This window comes from Rhinolophus hipposideros, assembly GCF_964194185.1.
Source record: "Rhinolophus hipposideros genome assembly, chromosome: 6".
Classification (NCBI taxonomy): domain Eukaryota; kingdom Metazoa; phylum Chordata; class Mammalia; order Chiroptera; family Rhinolophidae; genus Rhinolophus; species Rhinolophus hipposideros.
Window position 1 is genome coordinate 17,479,215 of NC_138052.1, and position 15,925 is coordinate 17,495,139.

Below are 15,925 nucleotides of genomic sequence, written 5' to 3' on the forward strand. Positions count from 1 at the left end.
ATGTGGCAACGTATGCACTTGGGAGAAACAGTGATAGAAGAACTGAAAATACATTTTTATATAGAAGGCTCCTATTTAATGTATCGCGAGAGCTTTTATTCGAGTTATATAGCTCCACTGTCATATACACTGAATTTCTTTTACCACTCCTGCATACACACACACACACACACACACACACACACACACACACGGAAAAGAAACACTTGTCATAGGTTAAGACCTCTTCCCACTTTCTTGGGGTATCTCTTAAAGTTGTGTGTCTTAAATATCATACTTTTAGTTTTTCATATGTGAAAACCTGTGAATAATATAACTGCTGAGCCTCATGGATATATGGGTCTTTTAAAATTTCCTTTTATATACGCTTTGCCTTTTTAATAATATTAAGACTTTTTAAAAACTTCGATGATTTTGGGTGAGCCTGAAAGCATGGTGAAAAAATTTTGGTTGTATTCTGTTTAGTTCACAGAACCAGGTGGTTACAATTAAGAAACGCCTCTGGTTTCTGAAACTGGCTAGTCACTAAAACTGTATTTTCAAAGATAACGTAGGACCACCTGGCCAGTACAATAAGAACATTTCTATTGTTTTTAAAGCAAAACCATTAAAAAGTCAAATAGCACCTATATGAGTTTTAAAAAATCAGCAAAATAGGAAATTTGATCGAAAATGTTATTTCCTTTCTTCTCCCTAAGTTCTTATTCCCTGATGCTGCTTCTGAGAAACCATTAGATGGCACTTCTTCAACAGACAACAATCCTCCATCAGAGAGTGAAGAATATGTAAGTTGATTTAGTTGACTTGAAGTTCAATATTTAAAAAGTATTGAATTTCTAGGTGTTTGCTCTATTTCTAGTTTACTAGTAGCATAAGGATCTTTTTAACTTTAAAATCACCTTTGGAAAACTCGAGTGGAGATCATGGCCGCCATTCAGATAATGACCTGCATAGAACATTAGCATAGATACATTATTTTGAGTAGCAAGAACTTTTCTATAGTGAAAAAAGAAAAAAAACAAATACCCTGTGCATGGCTCTGGTCTTCGTGACATAATAAAATTTATGTTTTGCAACAGATTCTTCCCTGTATTTCAAACTCGAGAGTGAGTGGAAAACTTTAATGAAGTAAAATATATAAAATGAAGTAAAAATTTCATGTTTTTCTTATCCAGGTCTTTGATAAATGAGAAATGAGAGTTTAAATGACAGGTATAGAAATATGTCAAATGGTTATAGTCGTTATTGTTAGGAAGTAGATTCCATGAAGTGAGGAGGAAAAGCAAAGGCTTTACATTTTCAGTTTTTATAGTTCTGAGTTTATTTTATGTGTTTGGTTTTGATAACAAATATGTACTATTTATAGTTAGAAGATTTTTAAAACAACACATGAAATTGGGAATACATCTTAAAGATTCCATAGAAGAAGTTGAAAACTGTAACTTGAGCCTCACCCATCTATAGCCTCCCTTTTTTGATCCTTGTAGAAATCTTGAAAACATGGAACTGCCTAAGAACAATTTAGATGGTAATATATTAGTCATTTGATAAAAACTAGTTTTGGTAAGATAGATTAATTATAATATTAAAATCTCCCACAGTTTTTGATTATACATGTAAATATGGTAACAAGTTTTGCTCTGTTTCTATTTGGTTAAATTTAGAATCTCTACAATCAGTTCAAATCTGCACCATCTGACAGTTTAACATACAAACTGGCTTTGTGTCTTTGTATGATCAATTTCTACCATGGAGGATTGAAAGGAGTGGCACACCTCTGGCAGGAGTTTGTTCTGGAAATGCGTTTCAGATGGGAAAACAACATTCTGATTCCGGGGTAATAATTTCAATTTCCGGTTGTATAGATAGGATTTTTGTTGACAGAATTTGACTTTTGACTCATTAATTCTCCTCTTCTAGGAAACCTGCCTAAGAAAATGGTAAGAAACTTTGGACATGATTTATGTTCAGAAGTGTTCACTGCAGAAAATTTATAATAGGAATAAAAAAGGTGAAACCATCTAAGTATAAAACAAAAGAATGGTTAAATAAATCATGATGTATCTCTATATTGGAAAGTTATGGATCCTTTATGAGTTCTTTCCCCCAAAAAAATCTCTAATAACATTGAAAATGATCATAATATTTGTAGTAAAGTAGAATATAGTATTGCATATAGTGAGTGATTTCATTTATGCTGATATATGAGTGTATGTATAGAAAAATAATTGTAAAGAAATACAGCCAAATGTTAGTAGTTTTCCCAGGTGTGAAATTATATTTTTATTTTGTTCTTTATATGTTTGTGTATTTTCTAAATCTTCTGTAGTGAATATGTATTTTTATAGTTGGAAGGAAAACATCTTTAGAGTTCCTAAGTTCAGTTAGTAAGCATTACATTTTTTTATATAGTTTATATTGGCATTTTACTTAATCAAATAGGAGAGTTTAGTTAGCAAAAATGTCGATATTGCATAGGTTACTGTTCATCTACCCTTGTTAAGGGAGGAGACTCATGAGTAATATAAAATGGTGACTGACCCAAAGATGTTTACTCTTAGGTTATTTGCCAGTCTCTGCTTAGCTTGAGTCTCTCTTTGGTAATTACTGGGAACTTAGTGATTTAGAATCAGAGGCAGTCTAGGCTCCCTCTTGGCAAAAGAGGGTTTTTATATTAAGAATATTTTATATTAAGAATCCCTGTAATAATTGAGAATTGAATACATCCAATCTATGTTTTATGGTGTGTAAAATACTGTATTCTGGCTACTTACTGGGGTAGACTTAGAGACTTTTCTTCATTTTAAATTTCTGTTAGCCTGAGACCTATTACTAGTTTATTGTTATGCTTTGAAATATCTATTATACAGAGGGTGCCAAAAAAAGTATACACATTTTAAGAAAGGAAACCATTTTTAAAATTGTAATACTCAATATATACCGATGACAAAAGATGAATACAAGTCACATTTGACTTCTGCAATTACTAGAAGTGCTCAAAGTGATTGCTGCCATCAGCATCCAGACACTTCTGATTATGGCGAACTACTGCTTGAGCAACGTTGACCAAAGTGTCCACTTGTATACATTTTTTTGGCACCCCTGGTATTTGCTGTTGGTGATTTTTTGAAGTAGGATAAAATTAATTTTGATCTTTTAATCTTATTTGTTCTATCTAGTTACCTTACATATATAAATCTAGTTTTGATTTCTTATCAATATGGCAAAAATTTATAGTAGTATAAAGAATATGCATATCTGAAGCAATTTAACCAAAACTTACCATTCTTTTCCAACTACTTCATTTGATAGATTAGCAAGTGGACCCCCAGATCTAAGATGTTGTTTACTACATCAGAAACTACAGGTAAAGATTTCCCTATGATAGTATGTAAATGGGGGCTTGATTCAATTGGAGCTTATTCTGATACTAAATTTAAGTATGGATTATAGTCTATTCTCATTGTGTAGTTGTAGGTTACTTATAATCACTGTCATTCACAATAAGGTCTAGGGAAGGGTTGGAGAATGAAAATGAAATGCTCAAGCAGTGGATAGATTTTTATTTTACAGTAACTAATTCAAATATAAATGTTATTTCTGTTTTCTTAAGATGTTAAATTGTTGTATTGAAAGAAAAAAGGCACGTGATGAGGGCAGAAAGACAAGTACTTCAGATAATGTGACTAATACATATCCTGGGGATGCTGGAAAAGCTGGAGAGCAGCCAGATATGGGAAAATCTTGGGATTCTTGGAGTGATAGCGAAGAAGAATTTTTTGAATGCCTAAGTGATACTGAAGAACTTAAGGCAAATGGACAAGAGAGTGGCAGGAAAGGAGGACTTAAGGAGATGGCAAATTTAAAGCCAGAAGGAAGACTCTATCAGCATGGGAAACTTACACTGCTACAAAATGGAGAACCTCTCTACATTCCAGTAACACAGGTAGGACATGGACTGGCACTTTAAGTTGTGATTTAAAAAAATGTTGTTTATATAACTTCATCCTAGTAGGAGACGATTGCTTTGGGTAGGGACAATTCTTTAAAAAGTCTATGTTCAAAGATTTAAGGTTTGAAATCTACACGATTGGGGCTTCTACATCTACCATTTCTAAAATTGAAAAATGTGTTGAAATTTGAGTAGATACTAGCTCATTATGTATAAGGTGATCTATTATTTTTCAAACTGAGTGGTGAGTACTCAGGTGTTTAAAAAACAAACCCCAAAAACATGGAAGGGAAAGAACAAAAGTAGAAATGCTTTAATTATATGATTAGATTTTATCAGTTCAAAAATGTAGTTTGAGGCCATTTTATGCCATTAGGAACAAGAATAGCAACAACTCAACACCTAAGGAAGAGCAATAGTTTTTATTGGTTTGTTTTTATGTAATAATATGTGAGTACATTTTATTGTGAAAAACTCAACCCAGAAAAAGTGAAAGCCACCACCAATTCAACTCTCATTTCTAGAAGTAACCATTATTATTGGTTTGGGTTGTAATTTCTTATACCTATTTCTATCATTGATGTACATACATGTTTTTGTCATATGATACGTAGTTTTGTGGGAGTTTTTGTTTTTTAATGTGTGCATTGGTATGCATCTTTTTGTTTAACCTTATATGTATTGAAGAGGTTTCCGTGTCATTACATGTATATCTGCATCATTAATTGCTGTATAATATTCCATGGCATGGAAGAGCCATAGTTTATTTAACCATTCCCCTCTTAATGCACAATATGTGATATTTGCAAGTTTTGCTATTATAGTGCTACATTTCAAATTCTCATTTTTTGTATGTTGTGTGTTCACATATAAGTGTTTCCCTATGGTAATGGAATTGTTAGATAAACAGATGTACAAGTTACAAAATTCTTCTTCAAAATGGCTCCATCTATTTTATACCTCTGTCAATGGTGAATATAGGAATAAGGGAATACCATTTCCTCCCCAACCTTCCTTCCACAAAATTGTAGTGAGTGCCTAATGTATGCCAACCACTGTTCTAGACCTTGGGAATTTAGTAGCAAACTAGACAGTAAGGTTTTTATACTTATATTCATATTTTATTTAATTTTTTATAAATAATTGACATTTCCAGTCATATGAAGTTTTGCCAATATGATGGACAAAAGTAGTATCTCAGTGGTTTAGATTGTATTTCCCTGATCTTTGGACCTGAACATTTTTTAATGTGTTAATTGGCCGTCCTTTCCTGTGACTTGCCTACCATTTTTCTTTTAAGTTGCTGTCCAGTTCTTATTAATTTATGAGTCCTTCATAGAGTAGATGTAACTCCTCTGACATATATGTACATATAATGTTTTCTCCTAGTCATTTTTAAAAATGTGTATTTATTATTTATTGAGTTATAAGTTAATATATAGAGTATATAAATCTTAAGTGTACAGCTTGGTAAGTTTTTTCATATTTAAAAACCATTGTAACTACTACCCAGATCAAGATAAGAAAATTTCCGTCATGCTAGAGCAGTACTACAGATAAATAGAACTTCCTGTGAAGATGAAAGTGTACATTTTCTACGCCTGCTGTCTAATACCATAGTCATTATCCGACATATGTGGCTATTAAGTGCTTGAAATGTGGCTAATGCAGCTAACACTCTGAATTTTTTACTTATTTAAATTTTGGTAGCCAAATGTTTCCCTCCAGGGAACTCTTTTCCTAACTTTTATCACCATAGGTTAATTTTCTTAGTTTTTGAACCTCATAAATGGAATCATGCTTTGCTTAGCACACTTTTGCATATAAATGGAATCATACATTGTGTACTCCTGTGTTGAGCTTTTTTATTTAGCTACCATCTGTGAGATCCATCCATTTTGTTGCATATGTCAGTGTGTGTGCGTGTTTTATTACTTTGTAGTATTATATAAATATGCCATAATTTGCTTATCCATTCATCTGTTGGTGGAATTTGAGTGGTTTATAGTTTGAGCTATTATAAATAAGTGAACATTCTTATAAGTGGTATTTTGGTAAACATCAGCACTTACTTTCTTTTGAATATATTCCTAAGAGTAGAATTGTTGGGTTATAGGGTAGAAATATGTTTTAGCTTTAGTAGACACTGTTAAATAGTCTCTCAAAGTGTTTGAACTAATTTACATTCGCTCCAACAATGTAAAATAATTTTAGTTTATTCCACATGATCCCTGACATTTGGTGTGTCAGGAATCCCCAGTACTACTGCTAGGTTTGCTGGGAATACTCATAGGACCCAGCATATAGTCATGCTTACAGCCATAACTGATTACAGCAAAAGGACACAAAGCACAATCAGCAAAAGGAAAGGGCACATCGGACAAAGTTTGGGGGATATTAAGCACAAGCTTCCAAGAGTCCCCTCCCAGTGTTGTCACACAGGATGCACTTAATTCCTCCAACAACAAATTGTGACAACATGTAAAATGTTGTCTACCAGGGAAACTTGTTAGCGGCTCAGTGCTCAGGGTTTTTACTGGGGGCTGGTCAAATAGGCGCCATCTGCCTAGCATGTACCAAAATTCCAGACTCCCAGAAGCAAAGCAGGTTTTCAGCATAAACCATGTCGTTTGCACAAATAGTTTAGGCACAGTGAGCCGTTTCAATCAGTTCTGAGTATGGTGAGGACCCTGTCAAAATCCAAGTTCCCAGCTGCCAGCCGTGGGCCAATTTTGCAAACAGGACTTTTTAAGGACAGCAGTCTGAGGCCTGCTGTGTTAACTCTTCTCTGCACTCTTGATTAAGTTCAGTCATTTAAATTTTTGCCTTTCTATTGGTCTCATGTCTTTATATTTCCCTGATGAATAATGATACTGAATACCTTTATTGCCCATTTGGATATCTTCTTGGTGAAGTGCTTATTCACGGCCTTTGCTTTTTTAAAACAAATTAGTTGTCTCTTTTTCTTATTGCTTGGTAGGAATTCTTCATATATTCTGGATATGAGTGCTTAGTCATATATATGTATTACAAATAATTTCTCCTAGTTTGCAGCTTGCTCGTTCATGTTCTTAATGATGCTTTAGTTAAATAGGAATTCTTATTTTTAATAAAGTCCTATCTAACAGTGTTTTTCTCCTGTGGATAGCGCTTTTTCTCCCATTTAAGGAATCTTTACCCCAATGTTCTAGCGATATTCTCAAGTTTTTTTCTGGAAGCTTTATTGTTTTACTTATCTCATTTATATTTATGATGCACCTCACATAGGCTTGTTTCATATGAGGATGAGGTTAAGATTCTCCTTTTTTACAAGGATATACAGTTGTGGTCTAGCACCAAAAGACCTGCCTTTTCTCGGAAGACAGTGACAGTGATGTCTTTGTTGTAAGTCAGGTGACTGTATGTGTGTTTATTCTGTTCTGTTAGTCTCTCTATCCTTGTGCCAATAATGCACTGTCTTTATTAGTACAGCTTTGTAATAAGTCTTTCTACTAATAAGTGTAAATCTTTTAACGTTCTTCAGAATTATCTTGGCTGTCCTTTGCATTTTTATGCAAATTTGAGAAACAGCTTGTCAGTTTCCACATACAAAGTAATCCTGCTGGGATTTTAATTCATATTGCATTGAATTTATAAATCAGTTTAGAGAGAATCGAAATCTTAACAATACTGAGTTCCATGACAATGAAATATCTTTCATTTTATTTAAGGTTTTCTTTTACTTTCCCTTATCATTGTTTTATAGTTTACAGTGTAGAGGTTTTGCATATCTTTCATTAGCTATTTTAAAGTCTTTGTAATTTCTTAAATATTACAAATGGTATTTCTAAATTTTCCCCGATATGTTGAAATAGTTGATTTTTGTATATTGACCTTTGATCTAGCAATCTTACTATATTCACTTATTATTTCTTGTAGTTTGTAGATTATTTGGGTTTTTCTGTGTGCACATCATGTTATCTATTAACATAGACAATTTGAATTTTGATATTCAAACATTTATACTTTTTAATTCTTTTTCATGCCTTATTGCATTGGCTGGGACCTCCAGCAGTGGACATCCTTCTCATGTTCCGAATGTCAGAAGGAATGCATATGATAATCATTGAGGGTATCTGATGTAGATATCAGTTATCATATTAAGAAGTTCTATTTCTAGTTTCTGAGAGTTGATATCATGAATACATGTTGTGTTTTATCAAATGCTTTTCCTGTATATTGGGGTAATCATAATTGTGAGGTTTAAATGAAATCATACATTACAGATGAATAATAGCACAGTGTCTAGTCCAAAATAAACACTCAATTTTTATTATCTGTTATTCTTCTGAGGACTTTTTCTTATATAAGACATAAGTGTCTGGTATTACTTCTCAAGATGCAAGGATTTACTTAAAAGTAACTAGTTTTCATATTCTGAAATGGGTTGATGAATTGTAATAATTGTACAGTAGGATGCTGGGATGTTTGCTTGGTATTTTAAACATGAATTCTGTTAACTTTATTATCCATGCTGATATTGTTTCTTTGCCAGCTGGTTATCATTTGTGAGATTAGTTTTTTTGTTTGACAGGCCTTATGCTTTTTGCTTCATTCTTTAAAAAGTAAATTATATTTTAGATATTTCATCGGTAAATTTTAGTATTAGTACAGAATATTGTAATGTTAAAAGCCAAGTGAATGTTTTCTCTTATTTTGTTATGAAGCATGTAGTTGGTATTGAGGTCTTGTGGTGTACACCTGGGTTTTGGGATTGTAGAACTAGATTCATATTGTGGCACCACCACTTACTAATAATGTATTGCTGTTTTTCTCTCTAAAAAGAAATAGGTTGTTTGCATTTTCTAGAATTTTGTGTAAATTTTATGTAACGATAGTATGGCTGTTTTTTGGTGTGGTAATTCTTTCAGCATAATTATTTTGAGATTAACACATTGTTGTGTGTAAATTTTAAATAATAATAGTTCATTCATTTTTACTGCTTAGTAGCGTTTTATTGCCTAGATATATCACAGATCATTGAACCATTTCACTTTTTGATGAATGTTCCAAAAATGGGCATAGAAAACTTTTGGGGGTTGTGGATGTATTCATTACCTTGATTGTGGTGATTGTTCCCTGGGTGTACACATAGCAGATGTACTCTTCAAATTATTGTATGTTGATTATTGTTACCAAAAGCTGGTAAAAAAGTTAAATTGTCGTGATAAGTGTCAAGAAAAACAAAGTATCTATCTTGTTCTAATGCATCTCCACTTTTCAAACCTTACCTATTTATTTGTTAAGTAAACCATTATTAAATACTTTAAAAGCCAATAATGGTTTGTATTACTCTGGGCTGTTGAGGATTAAATCACATATATTATTATTAACAGCACTTTCTGTTTTTAATGATCTAGTTGCAGATTGTCTTGATTTGATTGTGTTAATAAAGAGTCCAAGAAAGTTGTCCTGGAAGCTCAAGCTTTATTTTTCTTCAGAAGACTATGACCCTCTTACTTATTTCAAGTGCTTAAGTTTCCACATTTGAATTTATAATCTAAATCTGAAATAATTTCAACTTACTTTTCTCTCAAGACATATCCTATTATGAAATTTATGTCTTACTGTTAGATAAACCAGGGCATATTTTTAGTCCGTTTTACTTTCTTACTTTAAAGTTAATCTTACTTGAATTATAACCATTATAAATATACTTACATAAAATGGTTGGTATTCAAAATAATCTGTTACAACTAATATAATTTCAAACTTTAGAAGTTAGCTAAAAATGTGTGATCAGTTTTGCCCACTTCACCAAAAAATAACCCCAAAAAACAAACAAACAAAAACTAAGACTTTATATAGGTCCCTGCTTCATAAGGATTTTTTTTTAGGATTTTTTTTTTATTGGGGAAGGGGAACAGGACTTTATTGGGGAACAGTGTGTACTTCCAGGCCTGTTTTTCCAAGTCAAGTTGTTGTCCTTTCAATCTTAGTTGTGGAGGGCGCAGCTCAGCTCCAGGTCCAGTTGCCCTAGTTGCAGGGGGCACAGCCCACCATCCCTTGCGGGAGTCGAACCGGTTGAGAGGACGCATTCCAACCAACTGAGCCATCCGGGAGCTCAGTGGCAGCTCACCTCACGGTGCCGTGTTCAATCTTAGTTGCAGGGGGCGCTGCCCACCATCCCTTACGGGACTCGAGGAATTGAACTGGCTTGTGGTTGAGAGCCCACTGGCCCATGTGGGAATCGAACCGGCAGCCTTCGGAGTTAGGAGCACGGAGCTCTAACCGCCTGAGCCACGAGCCAGCCCCACTTCATAAGGATTTAAACATACTCCCATGTTCCTTTCATATAGACAAGTCAACCTAAAATTTATGTCTGTGAAAAGCTTACAGATTTTACGCAGTATTCTAAGGTTGGGGCTAGGAGATACCTATGAAGAATCTGTTAGAGCAGGAGTCCAGAGTTAGTGGAGTGGACCCAAACTAGTAGTTCACAAAGTCAGCGTCAGACATGTCCTGGATTCCCTTCCTAAGTTTGCCACTTGGTAGTTTTGCCACTTGATGATCTTGGGCAAGACACGTTATCTCTGCACCTCAGTTTCATCACTTGTAAAATGCCCTGTCCATCTCTCAGTGATCTCGTGAGGTCACGTGTATGAGAAAGCTGTGGGCATATTCAGAAGTGGTATGTATGAAAATGCATGGTCCTCATGCTGCTGGCTTATATTCCTCTTGATTATGTTTTTCACTTACAGTTGGCCTGAAATTTCTAGGTGGAAGCGGTGGTCAGATCCTTTCAACATCTTCCTTCCTTCCCGTCCTGTGATTTCAGGGCTAGAGGACAGTGAACACTCCTTAATAGAAAGAATGAAGGCCTCTGCTCTTGAGTGTACTGCTTTATCAGAGATTCATACAATTTTTGAATTTGACTGAGGCGTTTTGATATTATAAAGTAGAGTATGAAGCTTACAACAAGCTGAATATTTTATCTCTTAAGTGGTAGCATTTATCGAGTATGTGCCAGTATTTATTCTTTACAACAGTGAGTCGCAGAATGTTTGAGTGATTGTCCAAGGTCATAGAGCTGGGATTCAGGCACAGACTTGCTGATTCTCGAGCCCAGGCTCTTACCCACACTGTCATACTGTTTTACCAGTTATTATTCAACCCTGAGTGTCAATATGAGACTTTAAGTGATGCACCGTCCTTGTAGAGAAAATAAAATAAAAACTCAAAATTCCATAGTCCAGAAATAATCAGTTAGAGAAGTTCCCTCCCATTTGTCCTATTTCAAACCATTTCCCTGTTGCTGGGTTATTCATATTCTCCCCACTTTTCACACTGTTGTAAATAATGCTGCAGTGATATTTCTAGAAGTGGATTTTTGGGGTCAGAGGGCGTGATCTGAAATGCTTGCTGTGTATTGATTGCCAGATTGTTGTCTGTGACCATTACACAGTATATTCTCTTCAGCAGTGTTTGAAAGTACCCCATTTAAATTCATTTGTTTAAAAAATAGGATGATACAAGAAAAACGTTTTATTTTGTGTATTGTGAAAATTATTTAAGGCAGTGGTTCTCAACTGGGGAATGATTTTGCCCCCCAGGGATATTTGGCAATGTTTGGAAACATTTTGATTGTCGTGAGGTGGAGTTATACTACTGGCATCTAGTAGGTAGATAGGCTAGAGAGACTGCTAAACATCCTACAATGAGACAGAATTACCCAGTCTAAACTGTCAGTGGTACTGAGGCTAAGGAGTCCTGCTTTATAGTAAGCTCCTTAAATCTAGAAGGAATCTATTTATTGACAAGCTGCTCTTGTCACTTACTTCTTCTAGGTCTTATCCTATTATCTAGGAATAGAAAAGTTCATAACAAAGCAGGCAAGCTTTTTTTGGTTAGTCTCTGGATTATTGAGTTCTTCATATTTCAGATATAAAATCTAATGGAATCAATTCTCAGAGAACTTTCCTAAACCCCTTTGAAAGTTTTGAAATGTTTTCTGTCACTCTCTTAATGATTCTGTAGTTGTATCATCCTTTAGATTTGCCTGAGCTGCTTTTTTATTTGGGGTTACCACTAAAATATATAATGTCTGATTCCCCAAACAAAAAACCAGTAACTTCTTATGGGAGTTAGTAATTAGAAGGTCTTTTGAACCTAAGCTCAAAGAAATTTCTCCAACATAAACCTTAGTTATTTGGGGGCTTTTAGTCGGGGTTCAGTTCATGTGCCTTTAATTTTTTTCGTATGTATCAGTTTTCTTCTCTTATTAGTTATAATAAAGATTTTGTTGCAACTAGTGATAACATACATAAAATACCATTACGACTTCATTTCTGTATCATTAATAAGCAGGAAAATGTTCAGTGCACCCAAATTCCTGTCTTTTAGATATCAGTCCTCATCAAGGGAAACATAATCCTAACTGTTGTAGGGGGAATGCTGAAAGTCTTATTTATTCTTACTAATTTGTTGCTTTTTAATGTAGGTTCCAAAAACCTACATTGTGAATTTCTCTGAATTCTTTTAAGTACATATCTTGTGACTGCTAGAGCTGAAATCATTGTTGTCTTTTTTCTATTTTTATAATTCTGCTTTGTCTAAAAAAGAAGGCTATTCATGAGCCTTGTCCTTTTGTGCTTCCCAGGAACCAGCACCTATGACAGAAGATCTGCTAGAAGAGCAGTCGGAGGTTCTGGCTAAATTAGGTACATCAGCAGAAGGGGCTCACCTCAGAGCACGCATGCAGAGCGCCTGTCTGCTCTCAGACATGGAGTCTTTTAAGGTAGGTCACAGTATCGGCGCTTGGGATTCTGTTTTGAACTATTCTGGGATGACGCTGAGAAAGCCACTCAATAAAATGAATGGTTTTATTACATTAGTAGTTACAACACCCCACTTCCATCCCCTTAAGGTTATAGGCAAAGTTGCTTCTTAAGTTTGAAAAAAGAACAATCTTTGAATACAGTTGATAGTTGAACATTGAATAATTTTTATATGTGCATTGGCATTGGGATATTTTCTTCTGTTGTGTATATTTAGCCAATTTAACCCAAGACTTTTAGAAAACTCTTAGGATTTATCCTAAGGTTCCTTCATTCAACAGACCTTTGATTTCCTACTTTGTGACTTGCACTGTGATTAGATAAGAAATACAATGTTGATTCTCAGGTACAGTCTATTGAGGTTGTGGGAGGAGATGTGTAAATAATTACTGTGTGATGAGTTCTCTTTTGAAGGTAAGGTCAAAAAGGTGACTGCTCTGCTGAGTGAGTCATGGAAGGTTTCTCAGACGAGTCACCATTTAGGATGAGCAGGCATTTGCGACCTGGAGAACACTGCTTTAGGCTTAGATACAGGCCCGAATCTAGAACATAGAGGCTTCAGAGAATGGTGACATTTGGCTTAATAGCTTAAAAACCCAGGCATGAAGAAAGGTCTTTTTATTTTTAATTGCTTATTCTTAAAAGAAGAGGCCAGTCTATGTATATTTATTTAGAAAACCAAGTGGGTAGCCCTGTGGCCACAGGGCTCCCCTGTCCTACTGCTGACACGCTGACCTCCTCCCGGGCGCAGGCGTCGCTCCCTCACCTCCTGTGACGGCCTCCACCTCCCGTCCCATAGCCCCTGCGTAGTCCTGCTTTTGTGCCATGCAGATCAGCCTGAGTTTGTTGTTTTTTCAACATAAACACCCCATGAAATCGATGCCAGTTTCATCTCCCCTACTAGCAGATATGTGACAATACATGGGAGCCTCTCTTTTCCTGCTTATTTCCCTCATCTTGACCAGAAGAAAAAATCTTAATAAACCTCTGAGGAACTGCATGTTTTCCTTAAAGACTAACATGATACAGAAAATCTGTGAGTTGTATTCTGCTATGAAACAAGAAAGAGGGATGTGTTGTTTTAAAACAAAATCGGTGCAGTGCATAAAGAAGCCAGTTGGCTCTCAGGGCGTGTGTTAAATGACCAAAGGAGAGGTGGGAATTGGCTTAGGGTGTGTGTGCGTAGTAGGAAGTCCCAGCCTCTGCAGTGGCTGCTCTCACCTGACCTCTAGCTGCCTTTATACTCATCTGGGCCTCTCCTGCTGCCGTGACCCGGCGAGGCGTGCACGGAAAGAAATTCCAAATTGGAAGCTTTTCCCCATAGAAACATATTGGTCTCTGGTGGTAAAGTTCTAATTCCTTTAACATTGCACTTCAGCAAAACTGTGGTTCATCAGGCCCTTTTGGATCAACCTAGGTACAAATCTCTGATAACATTGTTTTAATCAGAAAATAGACTGTATTTCAAATAGCTGTCTTATACACATGTCCCCTATGTAAGAATCAGATAATGTATTTAAGGAAAAACGTCGTCACTTTAAAATAGATGTGATTGCCTTTCCCTTTTTGTAGAGATGACTTGGTTTAGGGGTCCTTGGGAGAGTCCCCAGAGCTTTGGATGGATGCTGGTAGGTACCTGAGCGCCTGCACCTTACCATGCCAGGGCAGGGGCTGTTCTCCAGCATGCCGTGGGGTACATCCCTGTAACAGGAGGACAAAGATAAGCCGTCGCTGCCGTGAGCCTTGACCCTCCGCGGTAGCTGTGTGCTTAGCCTGATATAGTAAGGACAAGCAGAGGGAGGGATTCTGGTGTGAAATGTCTTGCTTAACACATTCTGTAGTGCAGGAGTTCATATTATTTCCTTTTTAAAAGTTCACTTTCTTCACGCCAGTCCTCTCTCTCTTTTTCTAAAAGGTTCTCCTATTGTGTGGTGCTGTCTGGTGAATGTCCAGGTCTTTGTGCACAAATCCTGAGTCATGCAGGAATGGCGACGCTTTGCGGGTCCCAGCGGCTTTTTGTTGCCATGATGCTGTAGCCCTTTGAAGTTTCTGTTGCTAACTGTCAGGAGCTTCCTCTGATTCCTCATCCCCTCAGGGAGATTTCCTAAATTGGTGGGGATGGTCAGCTGGTAGCCAGTGAGTTCCCTGAGGAGGAAAGGGCAGTTTTACTCTTCACATTGAAGACTCACTCATCATGTCTGTTTCCTAAGAAAGAAAAGGACCTTCTGCTTAGCACTTTCTTGCTAACGCTTACACCACTTACCATTCCAAGCAATGAAATACCATGTTCATAGCAGGAAGGGTGTGCTGTGGTAGTGACTGGAACTCAGAAGGTGTGTTTAATGTGTGTACATATATTTTTCGAGTATTAGGGGGTGATATATTGCACCATCCTTGGTACTCTATCGATACATACGGACACGTGCACAAAAGGACTCTGTGCCTTACCATTAACACTGGGAAGCCTCTACTTTTTTACAGGCTTGAATGTAGAATTACTTAAAGGATTTGGCATGCACCATTGTTAATTCTATAGAATTATCCACTAAATAAAACTTTAATTACTTAGGTTTCAGAAGCCTAAAAAACAATAGTTTGAATTCCAATTCCTTAACACAAAAGCAGTTTATGTGATGGTAAATTGTTACAGAAAGCACAAGAATTTGATGGCTGAATAGAACATTTTTGAGGTTAGTTGATATATATTTCAGTGCCAGTATTGATTTATTGAGGGGAAAAAAGAGCAGAACTTTTCCATTATTGTGTTATTATTCTCATCATGTTGTGTATTATTTAATTTACTTGACTTGCACTTATTTGGTACTTTTCTAAGTATTGAGTAGTTATACTGTAATTTTAAACTGTTTATATAACTTAAAATCTGATTAAGAGAATTATTTTCACTTTACATCACATTTTTATTTCCAAATTCATCAAATGAAAATGTTTTTTTTCTCTATAAAATGGAGATAGCAAAAAATAAAATGCTTTTGGGACTTTAACATCTGATTTGTTTTAATGGTAACACCCAAACTCATGTCACATACTGGATTTTATAAAGATTAAATACGATTTTTGTGAAAGGGAAAGTATGATTTTGCAAACATTTATCAGTAACTATTGATTTTTATTTGATTCTGCTGTTTTTGTTTTTTTC

The 15,925-nt window shown here is 35.5% G+C and overlaps 1 protein-coding gene across 6 annotated transcripts in view; it reads left to right on the forward strand.

The window, feature by feature from the left end:
* The window catches only part of RAB3GAP1 (RAB3 GTPase activating protein catalytic subunit 1), an 85,735-nt gene that overhangs the window by 55,580 nt on the left and 14,230 nt on the right, over positions 1-15,925 (forward strand). For all 6 annotated transcript variants that reach the window (XM_081052161.1, XM_081052162.1, XM_081052163.1 and 3 more), the window contains exons 14-18: positions 699-785; positions 1,665-1,837; positions 3,313-3,367; positions 3,614-3,946; positions 12,591-12,728. In XM_081052161.1, coding sequence (XP_080908287.1) covers positions 699-785; positions 1,665-1,837; positions 3,313-3,367; positions 3,614-3,946; positions 12,591-12,728 — 786 coding nt within the window. The remainder of the gene's footprint in view (positions 1-698; positions 786-1,664; positions 1,838-3,312; positions 3,368-3,613; positions 3,947-12,590; positions 12,729-15,925) is intronic.